This window comes from Asterias amurensis, chromosome 3, assembly GCF_032118995.1.
Source record: "Asterias amurensis chromosome 3, ASM3211899v1".
NCBI classification, from domain to species: Eukaryota; Metazoa; Echinodermata; class Asteroidea; order Forcipulatida; family Asteriidae; genus Asterias; species Asterias amurensis.
The window spans coordinates 18,840,413-18,859,887 of record NC_092650.1 but is presented as its reverse complement, the minus strand read 5'-3'; the positions used below and the strand labels follow the sequence as shown (position 1 = coordinate 18,859,887).

General features: G+C 38.6%; 3 protein-coding genes across 5 annotated transcripts in view; 1 reads left to right on the top strand and 2 right to left on the bottom strand.

The window, feature by feature from the left end:
• Positions 1–20: 20 nt before the first annotated feature.
• LOC139934764 (valacyclovir hydrolase-like) lies at positions 21–9,051 on the bottom strand. The gene is made up of 6 exons (XM_071929171.1): positions 8,791–9,051; positions 6,570–6,664; positions 6,130–6,296; positions 4,765–4,918; positions 3,150–3,405; positions 21–2,201 (listed from the first exon to the last, which is right to left on the bottom strand). The coding sequence occupies exons 1-6, from the start codon at positions 8,901–8,903 to the stop codon at positions 2,099–2,101; spliced, it is 888 nt and encodes a 295-aa protein (XP_071785272.1). The 5' UTR covers positions 8,904–9,051; the 3' UTR covers positions 21–2,098.
• A 63-nt stretch (positions 9,052–9,114) lies between these two features.
• On the top strand, positions 9,115–13,558 carry LOC139934660 (BBSome complex assembly protein BBS10-like). 2 transcript variants are annotated; one of them, XM_071928990.1, is made up of 2 exons: positions 9,115–9,208; positions 10,861–13,558. In XM_071928990.1, the coding sequence occupies exon 2, from the start codon at positions 10,874–10,876 to the stop codon at positions 12,887–12,889; it is 2,016 nt and encodes a 671-aa protein (XP_071785091.1). In that variant the 5' UTR covers positions 9,115–9,208; positions 10,861–10,873; the 3' UTR covers positions 12,890–13,558. The 2 variants fall into 2 exon arrangements, with proteins under 2 accessions (XP_071785091.1, XP_071785092.1); XM_071928991.1 differs by lacking the exon at positions 9,115–9,208 and adding an exon at positions 9,981–10,272.
• A 260-nt stretch (positions 13,559–13,818) lies between these two features.
• Positions 13,819–19,475, bottom strand: part of LOC139934661 (CMP-N-acetylneuraminate-beta-galactosamide-alpha-2,3-sialyltransferase 2-like) — a 34,441-nt gene continuing 28,784 nt past the window's right edge. For both annotated transcript variants that reach the window (XM_071928993.1, XM_071928992.1), the window contains one exon: positions 13,819–19,335. In XM_071928993.1, coding sequence (XP_071785094.1) covers positions 19,153–19,335 — 183 coding nt within the window. In that variant the 3' untranslated portion in view covers positions 13,819–19,152. The remainder of the gene's footprint in view (positions 19,336–19,475) is intronic.

The following is a 19,475-nucleotide window of genomic DNA, read 5'->3' as shown; positions in this document are numbered from 1 at the left end:
AAGTGAAGCCTTCAAAGTTCAGTTACCACAACTTCATTTATTTGATTCATTTTTACAAAGCACAACAAAAATAACCAGGAAGACAAATGTTTGTTAGAATTGAGAAGTTAATTTTAACCTAAACCAGGATTCTCACGATTACTTTGTAAAAATAACCATTGCCTCCGATTTCTCCCTTTTTAAGCATGAAATTCTTCCTACCGTTGTCTAATTTCTGCTAGGTTTTTTCTGCCCATGGGAAATATCAGAATTAATCGTGATAGTAGCCTGAAAGTCTATTTGAGTCTACACCACATATGAAGGTCAACCCCATTTATACTTGACAAAATGTTCCTACTTTTTTTTCAAGGGCCAAGTGTCATACCTCCCCCCCCCCCCCAAATGTTCCTTACTTTAACACACAATTTTCCTCTTGTACAAAAGTGCCGCCTGAAATCTTCTTTTTTTTCTGCCATGATATTCTTCCTACTTTAGTCTAATTTCTTATTTATTTTTGCCCTCAGAAATATCAGAAAAAAATCCTCTGAAGAATTCCTGAGTTTCAAAGCGTATCAGAAACATGACACAATAGAGGGGGTACCAGCGCGCCCCATAGAGAGCAAAAAATGACAAAAATGGTGGAAATGGAGGACGCGCATTTTTCCGAGGTGCATTCATACCTGAATAAGTAGCAATTAATTTCCATCTAGAATTTAGAAAGCAATTTCACTTGGTGAAAATAAACTGTCCAGTAATTTAATTACTTTTATAATTATTTTAGCAATATAAGAATACATGGTAATGTACTATAGGCCTTTTCTTTGTTCATATTAAGTATACTTCAGCTAAGTACCAAAATAAATTTGACACAATTATTGTCAATGTCATAAAAACTTTTGTCTCCTGTGTGTGTTAAATCCATTCTCGATTTGTCACTCGCAGTGTTCATCTAGTACACGGCCCAGCATATCCGATCGAAAATTTTAAATTAAAGATCAAACTCAAAGAAATCATAAAATAAAACAATTTTAAACGCTACAGACTGCTTAAGAGAGCTTAGTAAAACCAAACATCAAGATCTTGTAAAATAAAACTCAGACAACCTCGTTTCAATTCGGCATGCAACCATGCAAAATCCATGCAAAAAAATGGTCCAGAATGACCCCAACAGGGAAAAGACCTGTGAAAACACTTGCCTTTCTATACAGGAAAGCCACTGTTCCCTAAAGTTAGCTTAAGCGAGCGATCCTACTTTAATTAGTCGACCTACATCGTAAAAAAATAAGTAGAGATTTAAGTAATCAAACCCATAATATCAGGGTTTAAAAATGAGCCAATGGACCCTAGTTTTCACGTTTGGTCACAGGACAAGCCCAGTTGTCTTTCAACTGAATACAATACCTTATTCCGTAATTATCTGAAAAACGTTGACTATGAACTTGATAAATAGCTTTGATTTCAGTCGAGTAAAAAGTACACTTAAACCTTTTTCACAGGAGCGCTGATTACCGATAACTTTTGTTATGGCCGCCAACTGTCCGCCAATTTCAACAAATAATACGATATGGGCATGGATCATGGGGACTGAAGAAGTGCAGAAAAAGATGGAGGGATTGGTTTATAACCAAAAAGTTTGGAAGGCTGTCTCAGAAAAACTTGAAGGCAAACAAACTGCAGAAAAGTGCCACAACAATTGGACAGACTGAAAATCCGCAAACATAGCATGTGACAATCCGTGGCACGCAACGCGTTTTACGCAGGCATACTACGACAGCAAAATAAGGGTACTTAGTTGAGTCGTTTCAGGCGGCCGATCTGTGCGATTATAACCTAGTTGCGATTTTATGTAGTTGGTCACGACTGCAGTCATTTTTTAGTCAGAATCCTTTGCTATTCCATAACCAGGATAGCTTTTACACGAGTGGGTTTTGCTATTTTTTATCCTGGATGCGAAATATCGCATAACATGTTGGTTAAAAAGCTCTCGTGTAAATTGGGCTTGACACGTAACACAAGAAAGGTCCGTCTTCTCCGAGTGCTTGTTCAACTCACTTTTATTTTGATCTCGACTAAACAACTTGCGTTGTTCACCCAGCCTAGAAAGTTGAATCTCACTTGCTTAAGAGGTGTTTGAGCTGTCCAAGAAAATCTCAGCGTGTTTGTTGAATTCTTCTGCGTAGCGCATGTGCAGGTTGTGTTTCCCCTCGGCCATCATCAGAAGTCTGCGAAAGAAGTTGATAAAACAAAGACACAATTTAAAAAAATAATTGCCACTTATAAATAACCTATTAAATCTATTGAGTTTCATCCTGTTCATATAAATTTTTTGTAATTTTGTATTTTAATATGAAATTGACAAATTAAAAAAATATATATAAAAATTACAATAATTGGTTGATATTACAATAAAAGCCACTATAATAATAAACAGGACATTTTCAAAGCACCTTAACCAAAGGATACAAAGCGCTGGAAAAGGAATAGAAGAGAAAGATTGGTTTGGTTTGGGCTGACTGGATAAACCCAGATAACATTACGACAAGAGATGAGATAAGTCTTGAGGGCCTTTTTGAAAGCAGCAAGACTATGTGAGTTCCTAACATGAGTGGCACGTAAGTCTAATGCCAAAGCTGAGGGACAGAAAATGCTTCGACAACAGCCTGAATGGGAGATCTGGGAACATCAAGAGAATCACCTACAAAAGATCAGAGACAATACAATAAAGACTTTCGCTAGGAGACTCAGGTTGTTGGGAGACTTATATGCGTGAACAAGAGTGTGGAGATGGATACGTTGAGCAACTGGACGCCAAAGGAGGTCAGGAAAAAGAGGAGAATCATGGACAAATTTGGGCTTCTTGAAAATGAGCCGGTGTCCCAGGGAATTCTGCCTGCCAGAGATTCTGACCCCAGCATGGGAAATTACGATGGGCTGTAGCAAGAGGTTTCAAAAGAGGGCGCTATCACAAGAAGTTTGTACACAGTTGGTCATATGGAGGGACTGAATCTCCAGGGTGACAGATTCTGCTGCCACACTAGCACATCTTTATACTCAAAACCAGTGCTCTGTGAAATTGTCCTCAGTACCAAATACAACAAAGTCAAACAATTTCTTGAAACACTGTGTTCCGAAGGAAAGTTAAACTTTGATTAATGCAATCGATGACCCACCTCGATCCTCTGATGTTCTGGTTTAAGTACAGTGGGTGTTCACTGGGCACCATGGCATCCTTCTCCCCATGGATGATGAGCGTTGGGCAGGTTATCTTTCTGCAGTCGTCCATACACACATCTGTACGATTCTCCACCATGATGTTCTGCACGCCGTCTATCCAACCACTCCAGAGCTTCTGGAAGTTTTCCGCGCCGTACATCTCCTCCATTGGAGCACGCATCCTCTTGCTCCACTTTGAAATGTCTCTTGTTGCTTTATAAAAAGAAAATTTAAAATGTAGTACCACAGTTTGTTTAGTTTTATCATTTCAGGTATAACTTTGAGAGAAAATCATGTAGTTCATCTTATACCCCCAAAAATATAACCAATATATAATTTATGTTTTCCGTCAGATATTCCTATCAATTGGGCTTTTAAAAACTATTGCTAACATATTTAGAAATTTTATTACAAACTTAGAATCTATTTCTGAAAATTGTTATAGACTGTGATTTATTTCCGAAATTTTGACCAAGAAATCTCAGATCTTACTGATTATTAGGTCATTAATTATCTCCACCAAACGTTAATTATAATACCAACTGGTGGATCTTAAAACCATCCTAAACAGTAAAGAGAATGGATCATAAACCTGGAATCTATATCTGAAAATTATTATCAGCCTATTGTTTATTATTGATATTATTGATATTAACCTAAAATATCTTAAATACCATTTACTAATATTTATTGCATTTTAGTAATCCATTTCTAAAATTTATCCCAAACTTTGTATTTATTTCTTCTGGTAGGCCTATTGGTATCAAGCTAAAAAAAATTATTTATTTATTTTACATTAAAATATGCAATCCATTATAATGCTAAAAAATACTTAGCAGGAGATAATTAATAATCAGGCAATAACAGTGTGATAGCACATTGTAAATTCACACCCACATGACCAATCAGAGTGTGTTAACTCTCTGAATTTGTTATTAACCCTAACAAATAATAACAACAAGAAGGCTATGATATGTAGCCGGACTCGATGAGTTTATACTGGCCAAAAGAAAACTAATCTTTCTTGTAGATGCTGTGATAGGATGAACAAATAATAATTACAACAATTATGGACATTAAGGAGTGCGTCTTCAAGGAACCCAGACAGAAAATACCTCGAAATTGGTTGCAAACTACTCGCAAACCATCACAAGGTACATGTAACTGGACTGGGGTACTAGTGGCCCACCAAGCTAAAATCAATCACAAGAACCAGCTCTGCCCTCATGCATGGCCCATTACCATTTACCCCTGGGTGGAAACCATGGAACAATAAAAGTCTTGCTCGAGGACCCATGTGTCATGACCTGGATTCGCACCATCACCCTGAGAGATGACTTAACCAACAGAGCTTGAGTCTGGTGCACCAGACAGCTCACCCATCAGACCCTGCATACATACCCTCATAAGCTTGGATATTTACCCCTGGGTGGGAACCATGGAGCAATACGAGTCTTGCTCAAGAACCCATGTGTCTTGACCTGGATTTGCACCATTACCCTAATAACTTAGCCATGTATTTGAGTCTGGTGCATCGGGCAGCTCAACATGAGACCCTGCCTACATACATACCCTCATAAGCTTGGATATCCTTTTCAGTGAAATATGCATTGCCTCCCCACACTAGTAGTTTCTGTACATGGTCTGGATACGTAGCTGCCATGATAATGCCTATGATACCACCATCACTCCATCCAAGTACAGAGTACCTGTCATGTCCAAGTACCTATGGAAGCAACCAGGCAAGCTCGGTGGTCTAGTGGTATTGAGATCATCTACTCTAGAATAAGGTTTATCGCGAATAGCAAAATATCAAGAGAGGGCGCTGTTGAATCAACACAGATTTAGGCCACTGTGCGCACATTAAGGCTCACTCCCAATTTTCACTATAAACACATCACACACATTCTAAAGCTATGACCTCATAAGGTCCCCAGTGTTCTAAAAAATAATGTCACCAAACTCATGTTATTCCTCTGTGCATCTGTGACATCAGACTTTTGTTTATAGAAGTACAAGGAGCTCTTTTAATCGCTCTCCTGAGAACATTCTGGAGCTCATTTGAGCTCCTCAAATCACTCTTTTTAAATTGTCCAGGAGCTCAATTTGTTTGACTTGTGTAACAGCATATAGACATCATTTCTTAATCAAAAGTTCCCCCAACACCAAAATCCTATACATCTCCTTAACTTTCACTCTGGGCCTCGACTACCTTCGCCTTTCCTTTATAAATGCAAGAAACTCGCCTACCAGCTAGGTCCATCACCTCTGTACACCTCCACGATAAGTCACCTTATAGTAAGATAAGATTAGACCCCTACAAAATGGTGCCAAGTGTTATTTCTTCAGTCATCATCAACTAAGACCAGGCTTGTACGCTTCGTTTTTTGAAAGGGCAAGGGCACGAAGGTAATTTCTCCTAGGTAAGGGGCATTTTATGAGGAAATTTCTACTACATGTAGAGCATTTCAAGGGCACCAAGCAATGGCCTCAGTGTAGTATCAGGCCTGTAAGTGGTACCCTCCACTCGAATCAGCTCGCACACTCATGCTCATCCATCATGGAGGTATGGCAGCTCTTTTGTTCTGGCTGCCATTCAATTAAGCTTGAGCGGTGAGTTGTTGTTTTATCATTCTGGATCTAAACGCCTTTGTTGTTATTGCATTTTTACTTTTGTTGTTGTTTAGTGTTCTTTTTTACGTATATATAGATGCCCTTTTATCTGTCTGTGGTTCACTTTTTAACTCTGTATTTAGGCCCACTATTTTTCTGTGCAAGGTTTAACCCATTAACGTTGTACCTTTTTACTGGTGACTGTGTTGTTATGTGAGCAATAAGGCCAAAGGAATTTCCCTTGCAGGGACAATAAAGTTTTATTGTATTGTATTGTATTGTACAGTTCTCCTCTAAAACTCTACGTACAAAAGTTTCACTTACAGCCATGAGGTCTGCAGCATCTTTAGCGTCCCGTCGGTAAAAATCCAAAGGAAAATCTCTCTCTGGTGGTCTTGATTTACCATAGCCTCTTGGGTCGAAGGTCACCAGCTTATACTTGTCTTTGTCTAAGCCTTTATACTGTGGTTCCATGTCCCTTATTCCTGATCCTGCAGGCGACAATCAAAAAGCCGTGGCAGTCAATAATATTAGAAATTGTCAATTCACAAAATCGCTACAAAAAGTAACATCAATTTTGTGGCAAGAACTTTTAATTTTCAGTCATAAAAATACTGAAAATTTTACTGTTTAAAAATATGTATGCCTAACTATTGTCATCATTATTGTTATTATATAGGCCTATTATTAGTCGTTCTCGTTATCGTTATCGCTGCAGTGGGACCGGGCCTTAATGCGGGGGTTAGGAGTTTACATAATCTTACCTACTGCACCAGGGAGGAGTAACACAGGATGGTTTCCTTTGCCCGTCTGGTCACAGTGGAGATGTACACCATTTACTGCAACTTTGCTTCCTTCGCTGTAAAATATATAAAAATATCAGAAATGTGAAAATTAAATACTATTCTGCAGGGTGCTCAGCTAGTCTTTGGATGCTAGCTTCTCACAGACATTCTTGTTCCACGACCAATCCTAATTCGTTTTCCCCCCATCGTTCCTGTAAAGCGCTCTATTCTTAGTTATAGGCCTAATGCTGTTTATTAATGCTCTGTATTATTAAGACCACATCCCCTTGAACAGGCCGCCATTGCTGACAAGCAATGGAGACAGGCCATCTCTTTGTATACTCAGTATGATGTCAGAGTTTGTTGCATCATATCCTCACCCCAACCTGTTAAAAATACATATAAATGATTGAAATGTAGTTCAGCTGCTTGATAAGGCCACATAAAAACAAAAATTGTTGATCATCCTCTTTTTTTTCAGAATGGGGAGGAAGGGAGGTTTTTTTTTTTTTTTCTTCTTTTTTCTTTTAATAAAGTTTTGTTGACATTCAAGAATCAAGAATAAAGAATCATCACAATCACTATAAACTGTAAACTTTTTCAAACAACTAAGCACAGTGTAGCCCAAGTAAATATTTGAAGAATTTGTCTTGCCAACATGAATAAAAAACTTCTTTTAACATTTTGACAAAAATATCAGCTGAAAAATCTGGGCAGACAGTTAAAGTATAAAGAGATATACAGACATGTTTTTCTGATAAAAAAAATAAAATAAATAAATGGGGTCGGCGGTTTTGAACGGTCGGCCGGGGACAATAAAAAAAAAAAATTATGTGGCCTAAGACAAAAATTGCACATTTTATAAACAAGCCTAACATTGTAAAATTAACTTTGGTTTTTGTTTTGATATTTCATTTCATTTAGTTAAAACAAACTATTGTTAGATAATAATGAAAGTTGATGCCAGTTTAAAAAAAAAAGCAAAGTACTGTCCACTGCACTCAATATAATAGGCCTACTGGTTGAGGACTCAAAATAATAAAGAAATCAAAACCAAAGAACAAGATTCCAAAGCCCGGTTCATACTTCCTACGAATGCGAAGAGAATTTGACATGAATTTGACGCCACAACCCTCCTTTCGCACCGATATTCGATAACTGCTGCGAATCATTCGTTGCAAGTTTTGTGACGTCAACATTCGTATCGCATTCGCATTCGCGGGAGGTATGAACCGGGCTTAACGAAAATGAAATGATAAATCTTCAGCTGGTTGTTTGTATGATGTAATGTGACTTCAACACAAGTCATTAAGATTGGAGTTGGACTAGCCAAATACACACTTTTAAGTAGAGTGTGGGCCTACAAAGAATTTATTCTGAATTTATTTCGGACAACTCGACAGTTCAGACAACTCGACGATTGAGACAGCTTGACCGCTCGAACAACTCGATGGTTAAATCAGACAACTCAACTTTGAGACAACTCGACGGATGGTCAAGACAAGTCGACGGTTGAACAGACTTCTGTGACTGACATGTTATTGTTAACCATGTTGTTAACACGAATCCTGTAAATCCTAAACCTAACCCTAACCCTAACCCTTACCATTCCTACCTCCATGACCCACTATGCCTACCCCCCCCCCCCCCTTTGGGCCTGTGTGCTTCTGTGCTGAGGCCCCCGTCATGGCCATCCGTCGAGTTGTCCGAGTCCATGGAGTGACTCCATTGGAGTCCGACAGTTAAAAAACACGTCCATCGAGAAGTCACGTTGCCCAAGGGATGAGTTGTCTGAACACCAAGTTGCCAACTAGCTGTGTCACTCTCCTTCCACACGACTAGAGAATCACTAGTGATTCGCAGTAGCAGCCCCATCCAACATGTCCATGCAAGCACCCCACTTCACGAAAGTCATCCGAAACTTGCCCCATGTGATCAGTGATGTTGTAAAGTTGTGCAAGAAAATGTCTCTGCTAAGCTACACACCCACTTTCCTTCTTTATGTTAATTCCCAGGTTTATATTAGATGCATTTCGTTGCACCGCGTTGGATAACTTTCTGTATGGCGCCACCACTTTTTCACTCATTTTTACAAAAAAGGATATCTCATTGAGGTAAATTAGATACTAAATTATTTCATATCGAATGAAAAAGTGTTGGCGCCATACGGAAACTTTTCCCTTTTTGGACAATTTTTTACCTGGACCATTTTCTTGCAGTTATCGTTTGCAAAGTTCTTCCACAAGACTGAAGAATTGTTTTGGGAGGAACAGCTCCACATCTTGCTGAGAGTCGGAAGAGGTACGAAGTCATTATTAGCTAGTTAGTTGTCTTGCAGCTACTCCTTCCTCAGTCTGCACACCTCGTGGGACCCCTGGTAATTTGCAAAAGAAAGAGAAAGGGGGCAAAACTATCAATAGCCCCACCCACCACGTATCAACGTATCACTGCCTGGTTTTTAATTTTTACTTTTTGCCAAGTGCAAGAGCGCCCTCAAGAGCCTTGCGGTTATAACAATAACAACGTGACAGCAGAGAAAACAGTCCATCGTCTGTTTTTGTGATAATTAGTTGTCGGTGTTTTGGGGTTATTTTATTGAACTTCTACATGTAATATCGGTAAGTAGGGTTCATTACTAGTAATAGTATAATGTGGTCGATATATTAAATTTGATATGAAACGCACGTCTGCTCCTGTACAAAATAGTAATTTCAACAATTTCACACAACCTGTGTGTGTGTGTCAGGACTCATTGACTGTCACTCAGTCACAGTGACATGACTCAGTTCAGAGTCAGACTACAGTCATTTGACCAGTTCGGGATCATTGACCGGTTCGGGATCACTTCAACTTTGCAATAACCAAATAATTATATCACTTCTCATTATTACCAATTTCTGTTGATAAAGGTGAAGATTAACACCCATTAAACCAACAAACCTAAAAATAAGGTGCCAAATATCATCAGCAAATAAATTATGACCGTTTTCCAGAAGGTTATCTGCGAAATTGATCATTTTTTCATTTAAAAGTGTTGGTTGAAAAACACTTTCAACTTCTTACCTTTAGAATTGGAGTGCCGGGGCAAAAAATATTTATGTAAAATGATAAGAATGTGTATAAAAACATTCCTGTTAATACTGCATGTGCAGTCATTTTGTTTTTTTGAGGAGACAAAGTTACCAAAATCTTCTTTGTGGGGGCAATTTACCCTTGACCAGTTCGGGATCACTCAACACCTCATTGCGTCAAATGGTGCCGCAATAACTTAATAAGTAAGGTAAAATCATACTACTGCAGTAGAAAGTTTATTTAGCTGCTTTTGAGAAACATTACTTCAACAAATTCTTGTAGAATTCTTTTTTTTTTTAGAAAATTAAACTTCACTTTTTCATTTGCCTTTGCTGTTGTTTTGTGGTTTTGTCGCTGGGATTTTGCGCTGCTATTGAAGACACTTGCATGACATTCGCTAAAGAAAAGGAAGTCCAAGTCCATGCCAACACACCCCTGAGGTTTCGTGTCCTTGAGAGGCAGTTTTATGAATGGGAGTATGGGTTTGCAATAAAGGGCACTCTTCTGATTCAGAATAGATTCAACTGATCCTGAACTGGTCAAACCGGTGACGATACTTTTCTCAAAGCCTCTTCAAAAGAACTAATCTTTTTTTGTCAGTGAATACTTGGTGAGTTTTATGACATGTTTAGGTAAACTGATAAACTTTTTTGTTTAAGATATCAAAGAGATTGCAACAAAAAACAATGTGAATTCAAAAAGTGATCCAGAACTGGTCAAACGACTGTACTGTCTAATTCCACTGAACAGCACACTACAGTCAGTCAGTCCTTATCTGTCAGAGTCTGTGTCAGATATTTCAGGTACTATTTTTGTCAATTTGGTCCAGACTATTGATTCTTAATATTTTTTGAAGAAAATTTGAAAGAAATTTATATTTGTTCGTATTCCACGAGGCACGAGCGTGCGTGTGATAACTTTTTTATCTTCAAGCAAACTTGGCATACAGTTAGAACACAAAAGATGCAGGTAGTGATATGGGCCGAACAATATCGGTTTATACATCACACTCTTGTTGCTATGGATCGACCAATCAGAATCAAGGATTCAAGCCTACTTGTGTCATTGTGAAGATAATGGCTTTATAATACACAAAGACGGAAATGTGTGTTATTATTAGGTTTCTGGCATTGTTTGTTTTGTTTATTGTAGTACTAGCAGTAGACCAACAAATCATTCTTTGTTTTTTTCACATCAGAGTTTCATCAGATATGCAGAAGGCAATTCCAGTCACCCTCAAAGATGCTCTGGCGATATGCCAGACTATAGAGGGCCTCCTCCAAAGGTCACTCGGTCCCAACGGCCTGCACACCATGCTGACCTCACCAACTGGTAATGTGGTGATAACAGGAGACGGATACACCCTTCTGACCTCTTTACATTTGTCACACCCAATAGCCAGGTGGATCGTGGGTCAGATCAAAGGACACCATGGCGTCACAGGAGACAATTCTAAATCCTTAATACTGATAGTGACTGAAATATTAAGACAGTTGCAGAAAGCCGTGACTCCTAGAGACTCAGCGGCAGAGGAGTGTTCCGCAAAGCAAGATCTCATTCAAATTAATTATGCTCTTGAAACGATCCTCTCTGAGACATTTCCAGGGATAGTTCGCACCAACTTACTAAAGAGCTGCATTTGTGTAAATCTTGTTGAAGGTGAAAGGGAAAGAGTGTTGAGCATCTGCTCTAAGATGGTGAAAACTGCTCTCAGTGGGAAGTTCAACAAGCGATCAACGGAGCATGTAGCTAGCTTAACAGTAGACCTTGTATGCGGAAGCTCCGACGATATCGGCTGTTTGAGGAACGATCTGGACAGACTTATTGTTGATTATGATGTGACTTGCATTGAAGTCACAAATCAACCTGTCGTCAAGTCCATACTTATCGATGGCGTTGTGTTAACGCGATCATTCTCCTTTCAGTCTGAAGACCTTGACTCTCTCACCAAGGTTCCATTTGTGATTTTCAACTGTTCCCTCGATAAGTGGATACCTGAAGTCCAGTCGACACTCCTCACTAGGAACAGCGACGCCATGGCAGAGATCTTTCAGTATGGAATGGTTCACACACGGACTCTGATCGACTTCCTAAAACGATCTAATGTGAGGCTCGTCCTGTCGTCAGAGGCTCTCTCGGATGTTTCAGTCTCCCACTGCAGAGCAGCTGATATCTCAGTGGTTCACATGATACCTGAGGGAGAATTGAAGAGACTCGCACAACTGACAAAAACCGACATCATCTACGATACCACAAGTATAGCAGCGCAGACTCTAGAACCAGGCTTTGCTAGCTTCTGTCGGAGGTTCCTCCTAGGGCAACATGTTGGAGTCCACCTTGGCATCAGCGAGAACGCAGCAGCTAAACAACTGGTACTCTGTGCTCCAACTCAAGGTATTTGCAGACAGTGGTTCATAGCTGTCTATAACACTCTCAAAACACTGCGGATGTGGCTGGACACCAGTTGGCTCACAGACATTGAAGAGGGCAAGGTTGAGGTTAATACTTCAGTGAATGAGGAAGCACCACCCAAACTCACTAATAGCTGTGAGTCTTACCAAAACCAGGATGGTGTTGACTCAACTCTGTGTGATTTTTCAACAGGAGATGATACTCCATGTGTGGATCAGTTGAATCATTTACATTTAGAAAGTAGCAATTCAAGTGCTACAGAAACAAATTCATTCAAACCGAAACAAGAAAACAGACAACGTGCGCGCACAAACAAGCAAGAGAACGAACAAACAGTACGAACAAACAACCAAGTAGCACTCTGCCTCCCTGGAGGAGGATGTGCGGAATTTCTCTTGTACAAATTATTCCAAAATCTGCGTAAGAATAACTCCACCGAATATGACTCCCTATACGTAGTCAAGAATCCCTCCATGAAGACGGCCCTACATATCCTGAGCGAGTCTGCTCTTTGCATTCCCAGAACTCTCTTTAAGAACTCATTTTCCCGAGGGAGTCATGGATCATCATTTATACAAATGGTGTCCAGTCTGAAAGACGCTGAAAGTCTTGGCATTCATGGTAAATCTGGCCGTCTTTGTGACTTGGCAGAGTGTGGGGTGCTGGAGACCTTGCTGGGTAGGCTCATGCTGTGGAATGACGCGGTTCAAACAGTGGTAGAACTACTGAGAATAGACACTATTATTGGCATAAAAACAATCAAAGCCCATCAGGGTAATGGGAGTGATGATTCGGATAGTGGAGATGATGTGTGAAATAAATTAACCAAACCTGAAATTTCATGGTCATCGAGCCATCCATTCTTTGCGGTTTCTTAAAAATGTTCTTGCAGACTTTAAAGGGCAGGTACTTGTTTGGTAATTACTAAAAACAAATATTAACTTAAAAACTGACTTGGTAACGAGCATTGGAGAGCTGTTGATAGTATAAAACATTGTGAGAGACGGCTCCCTCTGAAGTAGCATAGATTTTGAGAAAGAGGTAATTTCTTAGCCAGAAGTCTTTTATTCCTTATAATCTGAAAGCACACAAATTCGTCCAACAACAAATGGGTAATTTTTCTCTCATCATTTTCTCGCAACTTCGATGACCAATTGAGCTCAAATTTTCACAGGTTTAATATTGTATGCTGATGTTGGGATACACCAAGTGAGAAGACTGGTCTTTGACAATTACCAAACGTGTACCTTCCCTTTAACCCTTTAGAGACCACAGTGGCCACAAGCGGATTGTACTAAAATGCCTATTGCGGCTGCAAACGTTCACAATATTTGAACTATTTCAGCCCTGTCAAAGAAAAGTTATTGGACCGAATTGACATTTTCCAATGTTTCCTTGTTCACATAGAATTTACAATTCTGAAATTTCATTATTTCTGTTTCTTAAAGGAACACGTTGCCTTGGATCGGTCGAGTTGGTCTTTGAAAAGCGTTTGTAACCGTTTTTTATAAAATGCATATGGGTAGAAAGATGTTGTAAAAGTAGAATACAATGATCCACACAAACATGCCTTGAAATTGCGTGGTTTTCCTTTTACCTTGTCGACTAACCACCGGCCATTTATGGGGGTCAAAATTTTGACTCCCATAAATGGCCGACCATGTTATTTCGCACAGTAGAAGGAAAACTACGCAATTTCGAGGCAAACTTGTGTGGATCATTGTATTCTACTTTTAAAACATCTTTCCAACCATATGCATTTTATAAAAAACGGTTACAAACGCTTTTGTTTTGACCAACTCGTCCGATCCAAGGCAACGTGTTCCTTTAATCATTTTCCTTAGATTTTTCCTGAAAATAACAGGTCAAAATATCAACGATATAAGCCACATCTGGCCATATGGTGGTGGGGATGATCTCCCGCGAGGATCATGATGTTCTCCTGGAAGATGGGAAATATTTGAATGATTGGGATTTGATGGAAGTTGTGGGTGGATTTACAGAAGATTTAAGATGAGCTGCTGGAGGATTTGGATGATTTCTTGGAGGATGCTGTTAGGGAGTTTGGAAGAAAGAAATTGACATCCCCCCCCAACTCACAAATAATATATGGAAGCAACTACAACCCTTTTGCTATAAGATTTCTAGTTTTATTATGTAACATTCTTTATGAAAACATTGTCAATATCAACAACAAATGTTTTAATAAAATATTGTTATTTTGTTCATGAACACAATGGATACAATTTATCATTTGATGTTTTAGCATGGTGCAAATATAGCTATGGACTAATCTTCAATGTAATGATGTGACTGGTGGAAGTGCTAACTCAACTTACAATAAAATATTTTTAAATACAGAACGTTTCAAACGATTCAATTCATTTAATGTACAGGGACTAGTGTTATAAAACACAATGATCACTTAATTAAAAGCTAATTAAATCATATTAAAAGCTGGCATTATAAAGTTGTTGACACATAATTTTGAAATAAACATAACATTTCATACAAATTTCAACACATAAAAGCACAAAATGTGAGCGGATTACAATATTTGGCATGTGAAACTAAACCTAATGTAAATTATTGTCAGATATTTTGATAAAATAAATCCAACTTAAACTTGACCCCAAAGGAAAAGAAAACGGTCCTCCTTTCTAAATCTAATATTTAAAAACACTGGATACTTTTGGTTATTGTCAAAGACTAGCATTCACAGTTCATGTATCTCAACATACGCACAACATAGCTAAACTGTGAAAATTTTAGCTCAATCGGTCGCCGAAGTTGCCGGATAATAATGAAAGAAAAAAACACCCTTGTCACACGAAGTTGTGTGCTGTCAGATGATTGATTTCGAGACTTCAAACTCTAAATCTGAGGTCTCGAAATCAAATTCGTGGAAAATCACTTCTTTCTTGAAAACTACGTCACTTCAGAGGGAGCCGTTTCTCACTCAACCTCTCCCCATTACTCGTTACTAAGTAAGGTTTTATGCTAATGATTATTTTGAGTAATTACCAATACTGTTCACTGCCTTTAAAGAAGACTGCAGCTATATGTGATCAGTAGGATTTGAAACTTTCATGTGAAGTTCTCTTTTGAGTAGGGTTGGTTCTAGTAGGATACGGCGTTTGACAACTCTGTGGTCAACTACCCACTAGATTTCTGACACAATCTGCAGATGCAAGACATCAGTAGGATTTGAAACTTTGCATGGTGGGAGTATAGTCTGGTGAGGTTTGAGGTAGCATCATGTGAAATTCTCTTTTGACAAATGTTTGAGTAGAGATGGTTCTAGTAGGATACGGCGGTGGACAACTCGGTGGTCAACTACCCACTAGATTTCTGACACAATCTGCAGATGCAAGACATCTAGATGCATCAATGATTTTGTTTTGTAAGGTGATTGGAGGTGATTTTAACATAAAAACACAGCTACTGATCAGAAGAACCAGATAAACTCCAACAAATATTCATAAGCATTCATCTATATGAATATTATAAACAATTAACAAATTAAATGCTGTAGTACTAATAATAATTTATAAACAAACGTAATTGATCAACTCGCTACTATTTTGATTGCACAATAAAAATTTAAAAGCATCGGTATACATATCATTATCTACATCCGTCATAAAACCAATAAATACAAGTACCGTGCATAAACAAAAGGCACAGCAAAAAGCCTCGATTGAGGCAAACAAAAAACCTTTATCATGAGGCGTCCATCTTTATATTTTCTCCAATCCAAATCATAGACCTTTCTTTTGCAACATCACAGCCAAAGTTTTTGCCAACCCAGATTGGAAAACTATGAGAAGCCATAAGTGCAAATCAAGAAAAGTTTTTGGTAACAATGTATTCAACTTTGTTTATTTTGTTTAAAACAAAACAACTTATTATAAGAGGTATTTTATTTTATGGAAAATTTGAAGAAAATGTTGAATTTTGTTAAACATCTGTTTAGTGCTTTACTAACATTCGGCCAACCATAACAACCAAGGCGGTTTGTTTATCAACAAAAGAAAGGTCTATTGTGACCAAACAATGGCTGTAAGAAAAAATAGTCTGGTTCCATTTGTTCCCTCGATAGATATTAGGAATATTGGATACGGGAACATGACCAAGATTGTAGCAGCATAATACAAGTCTATTGGGTGCTAAAATATTGTGAAGAAAAACCTTATGGATATGAGGTAGGCTAAATTAAACTATCAATCACCAGGTCCCAATTTCATAAAGCAGTTCAGCAGAAAACTCTGCTTGGCAAATTTTTTGGCTGAGCAAGAAATGATGGGGGCACCAGACGCAGCAATGGTGTTCTGGCTGGTAACTTATTTTTTGCTAAAGAAAACAAGTAATTTGGGTGCTAAGCAAGTTTTTGTGCTTACATGCTTCATGAAATTTGGCCTATCAGGCAGCACTCGCTCATTGGGTCCGTTCTATTAGCTTCCCTGGGTCGACCCAGAAGTGCTCACTCGCACTCTCAAGGTAACAGCATGCACCTTGGGTCACCCCCTAGTGACCCACTCCACAAGCAGGGCATTGGGGGCTGACTCTTTGAGCCCCTGGAATGACGTCAAAGCTATTTGACTGCACCAGGGACAGATCAGGGTCGACCCAGGGAAGCTAAACAAACGCACCCATAAACACTGGTCTGCTGGTAAATGCTAATAAAACACCCGGAGGCCAGTGCAAATTCCCCAGAGTTATATGGCTGGCTAAGGGAACTTGCGATAAATTTTAAAGCTTTGTACACAGCAAAAGAAAGACTACTGATTAATGTACAGAATGAAATTGCTACATTGAAAGAAAATGTTCAAAATAAACTGCTGTTACAGCTTTATGCTAAGCTCAAAATCTGGCCTGATTTCATGGCTCTTCTTACCCTAAGCAAAAAAAAAAAAATGGATAGCAGAAAATTGATGCTTATAAACGTAATTTCACAAGTTAGCAAGGTTTTTCTTGTACTCACACCAACTTGATATTACTAAAAGCACTGTCTCTCTTACAAGACTAGCACCACAATTTGGACCATAAGTGCAGAAAACCCAAGTTAACAGAACCAGAAAAATGGGAACAGGGGTTGATTTCACAAAGAGTTAGGACTAGTCAAATCCACCCCTGGTCCTTGCTCTTTGCTACAACAATAGTTGGAAAAGCCCAACTGTAGTGTACTCAAACTTGTGTAAGACCATGGCCCGTGAGCAGTTCCTGCTAAGCAAGACTTTTCTGTGCTAAGCAGATTCTAGTACTAAACAGCATAGTTGCATCCAGTAACTCGAGGGTTGGCTAAACAAATTTGGTTTTCAATACGAACATTTCACAACCACAGCGCATTATATACACACAGGTCTCCTGTCTGCCATATTGTGTGTCGAAGGATGGTACACGTGTAAATGCACCTCTGAACAGTGCGCTTCGACCGTTTCTGCCTTTTGGGGGGGGTCCAATCCTTTTGTGCATGTTTTGACACACGAAATGACGGACAGGGGACGCAAGGGTAAGTGCGTTGTGTGTTGGGCATAGGGTCTATTGATTGACCTTTTGAGAAGTAAAAATATGTGAATTTTTTGAGAGATGCATACAGCTATGCATTTAGTACTAATCCAAAATCTTTGGTAACTTTGGCTTTCAAAGAGAACAATTTAATTTGAATTTGATTCAAATTAAATCATTTTTCATTTACGGTTTAAATTCTATTTGGTACACATATGAAAGAAACAAAACCTGAAAGGGCACTATTCAACCGAAACTCCCATCAAAAATTTAATCACCCCCTCATAAACAGTTGATTCCTGTTAGCTTCAATAACGGGAAGAAAAAAAAACTTTATAAATGTGGCAAGATTAAAGCGGAGATTTAAAATTAAGATATTATGTATTTTTAATTTGAATAAAATTTACGGAATTATCTGTACTATTGTTATAATAAATTTCTTTAACATGCATTTAATTAAAGTACTTGTGGGATATTCACCCTTTTCATTGGAATGTGTAAGTTCACAGGCTTCATAAAGCTTGAGTGTATGTGAAAAAAATAAACAAGGTAAAAAAAAAAAAAAAAAGACAGAAAACAAGTTTTTCTCTGGTTCAAGCACTTAGTGCCAGGGTTTCTGATGTTTCTGTGTAATCCTAATACATGTAGTTCTCTTTTGTACCCCAAACAATTGGTCTGTAATCCACAATAACTCCCTAGAAAAGGGAGATTATGAGCGTGAATTCCAGTACACTGTCCCTCTTTACATGGGAAAAACGAAGCGTTGCACGGAGAGAACATGCAACACAATGGTAAGTCCAGGCAAGCTAACCTTATTAAACAATGGATTAAACAATGGATGTGCACATCATCCAATATCTGGCACAGAAAACGTTGGCATGTTAACAGGACTACCGGTTGTTAACTGGTTTACGAGAAAACTGTTCTCGGTAGAAATATAAATGTTTGATACATTGACCAAATTTTAACAAATGAGTTTCACAACTTGATTCGTTAAAATCTGTCACTTATGGCAACACAACATCTCACAAAAAATTAATCAAGCATCCATATTTTGGATAGCCATGTCAATGGATGGCTTCGCACATGAAGTCAATGACCACCATCTTTGATGACAAACAATGGAACCAATCACACGTACACGCGCTGCGCATGACTCTCGGCCAATGATAGCCCTTCTTGCGTGCACGTTTCATCAAAGATGGCGACCAATGTAAGGGGTCTATATAGCGCAATGCATCCAAACGTAATTTTCCCCCTCTAGTGAAGTGACTCCAAACAAATTAAAAAAAATTACAAGGTAGCTGGCTCCCTTCGGATGATTAGACTTCCCTCGACCTACAAACATTTTTTTTGCTTTTGTCATCATCCTTTGTTGTTGTTGTTGTTTGTGTTGTTGATGTTGATGATGATTCAGGAGTAATCATTTGACCTCGGCATACATGTAGATTCCCTTCATTATACAATACCTTTTGTTCTTGTTTTTGTCTTTGTTGTTGTTGTTGTTATTGTTTTTGTCCTTGTTGTTGTTGTATTGTTGTTGTTGTTGTTGTTGATGACTCAGGAGCGATCATCTGACCCCGGCGTATATTTTGATTTTGCCAGCGCTCTGGAGGCTCATCATGATTAAACGTTCGAAGTCGCTGTCATGTACGCCGGTCTTCTTGAAGAATGAGTTGTGCGAGCCGTCGTCCTTCTGCCAGTAGTGATCCCAGTTGCCATTGGAGTTTGCCCCGTAGCCGAACAGGTTCACCTGATAGAAAGGGAGTTGAACGCCAAAAATAGAGGAAAATCAAACATCAATTTAGGACAGATTGCAAGATTTAATTAGATTCAAATTCAAATAAAAAATGTTTTTAAACTGTTGTCAGTCGAGATATTTGGTCCTTGGAA

Bases quoted from the DNA above. Each gene is read 5' to 3' on its own strand.
- LOC139934660 (XM_071928990.1), top strand. From the start codon at position 10,874: ATGCAGAAGGCAATTCCAGTCACCCTCAAAGATGCTCTGGCGATATGC.
- LOC139934764 (XM_071929171.1), bottom strand. From the start codon at position 8,903: ATGACTTCGTACCTCTTCCGACTCTCAGCAAGATGTGGAGCTGTTCCT. The intron at 4,919-6,129 runs GTAAGTGAAACT...TTGCTTCCATAG, and splicing joins ATGCTGCAGACCTCATGGCT to GTACTTGGACATGACAGGTA. The intron at 3,406-4,764 runs GTATGTATGTAG...CTTTTTATAAAG, and splicing joins GGATATCCAAGCTTATGAGG to CAACAAGAGACATTTCAAAG.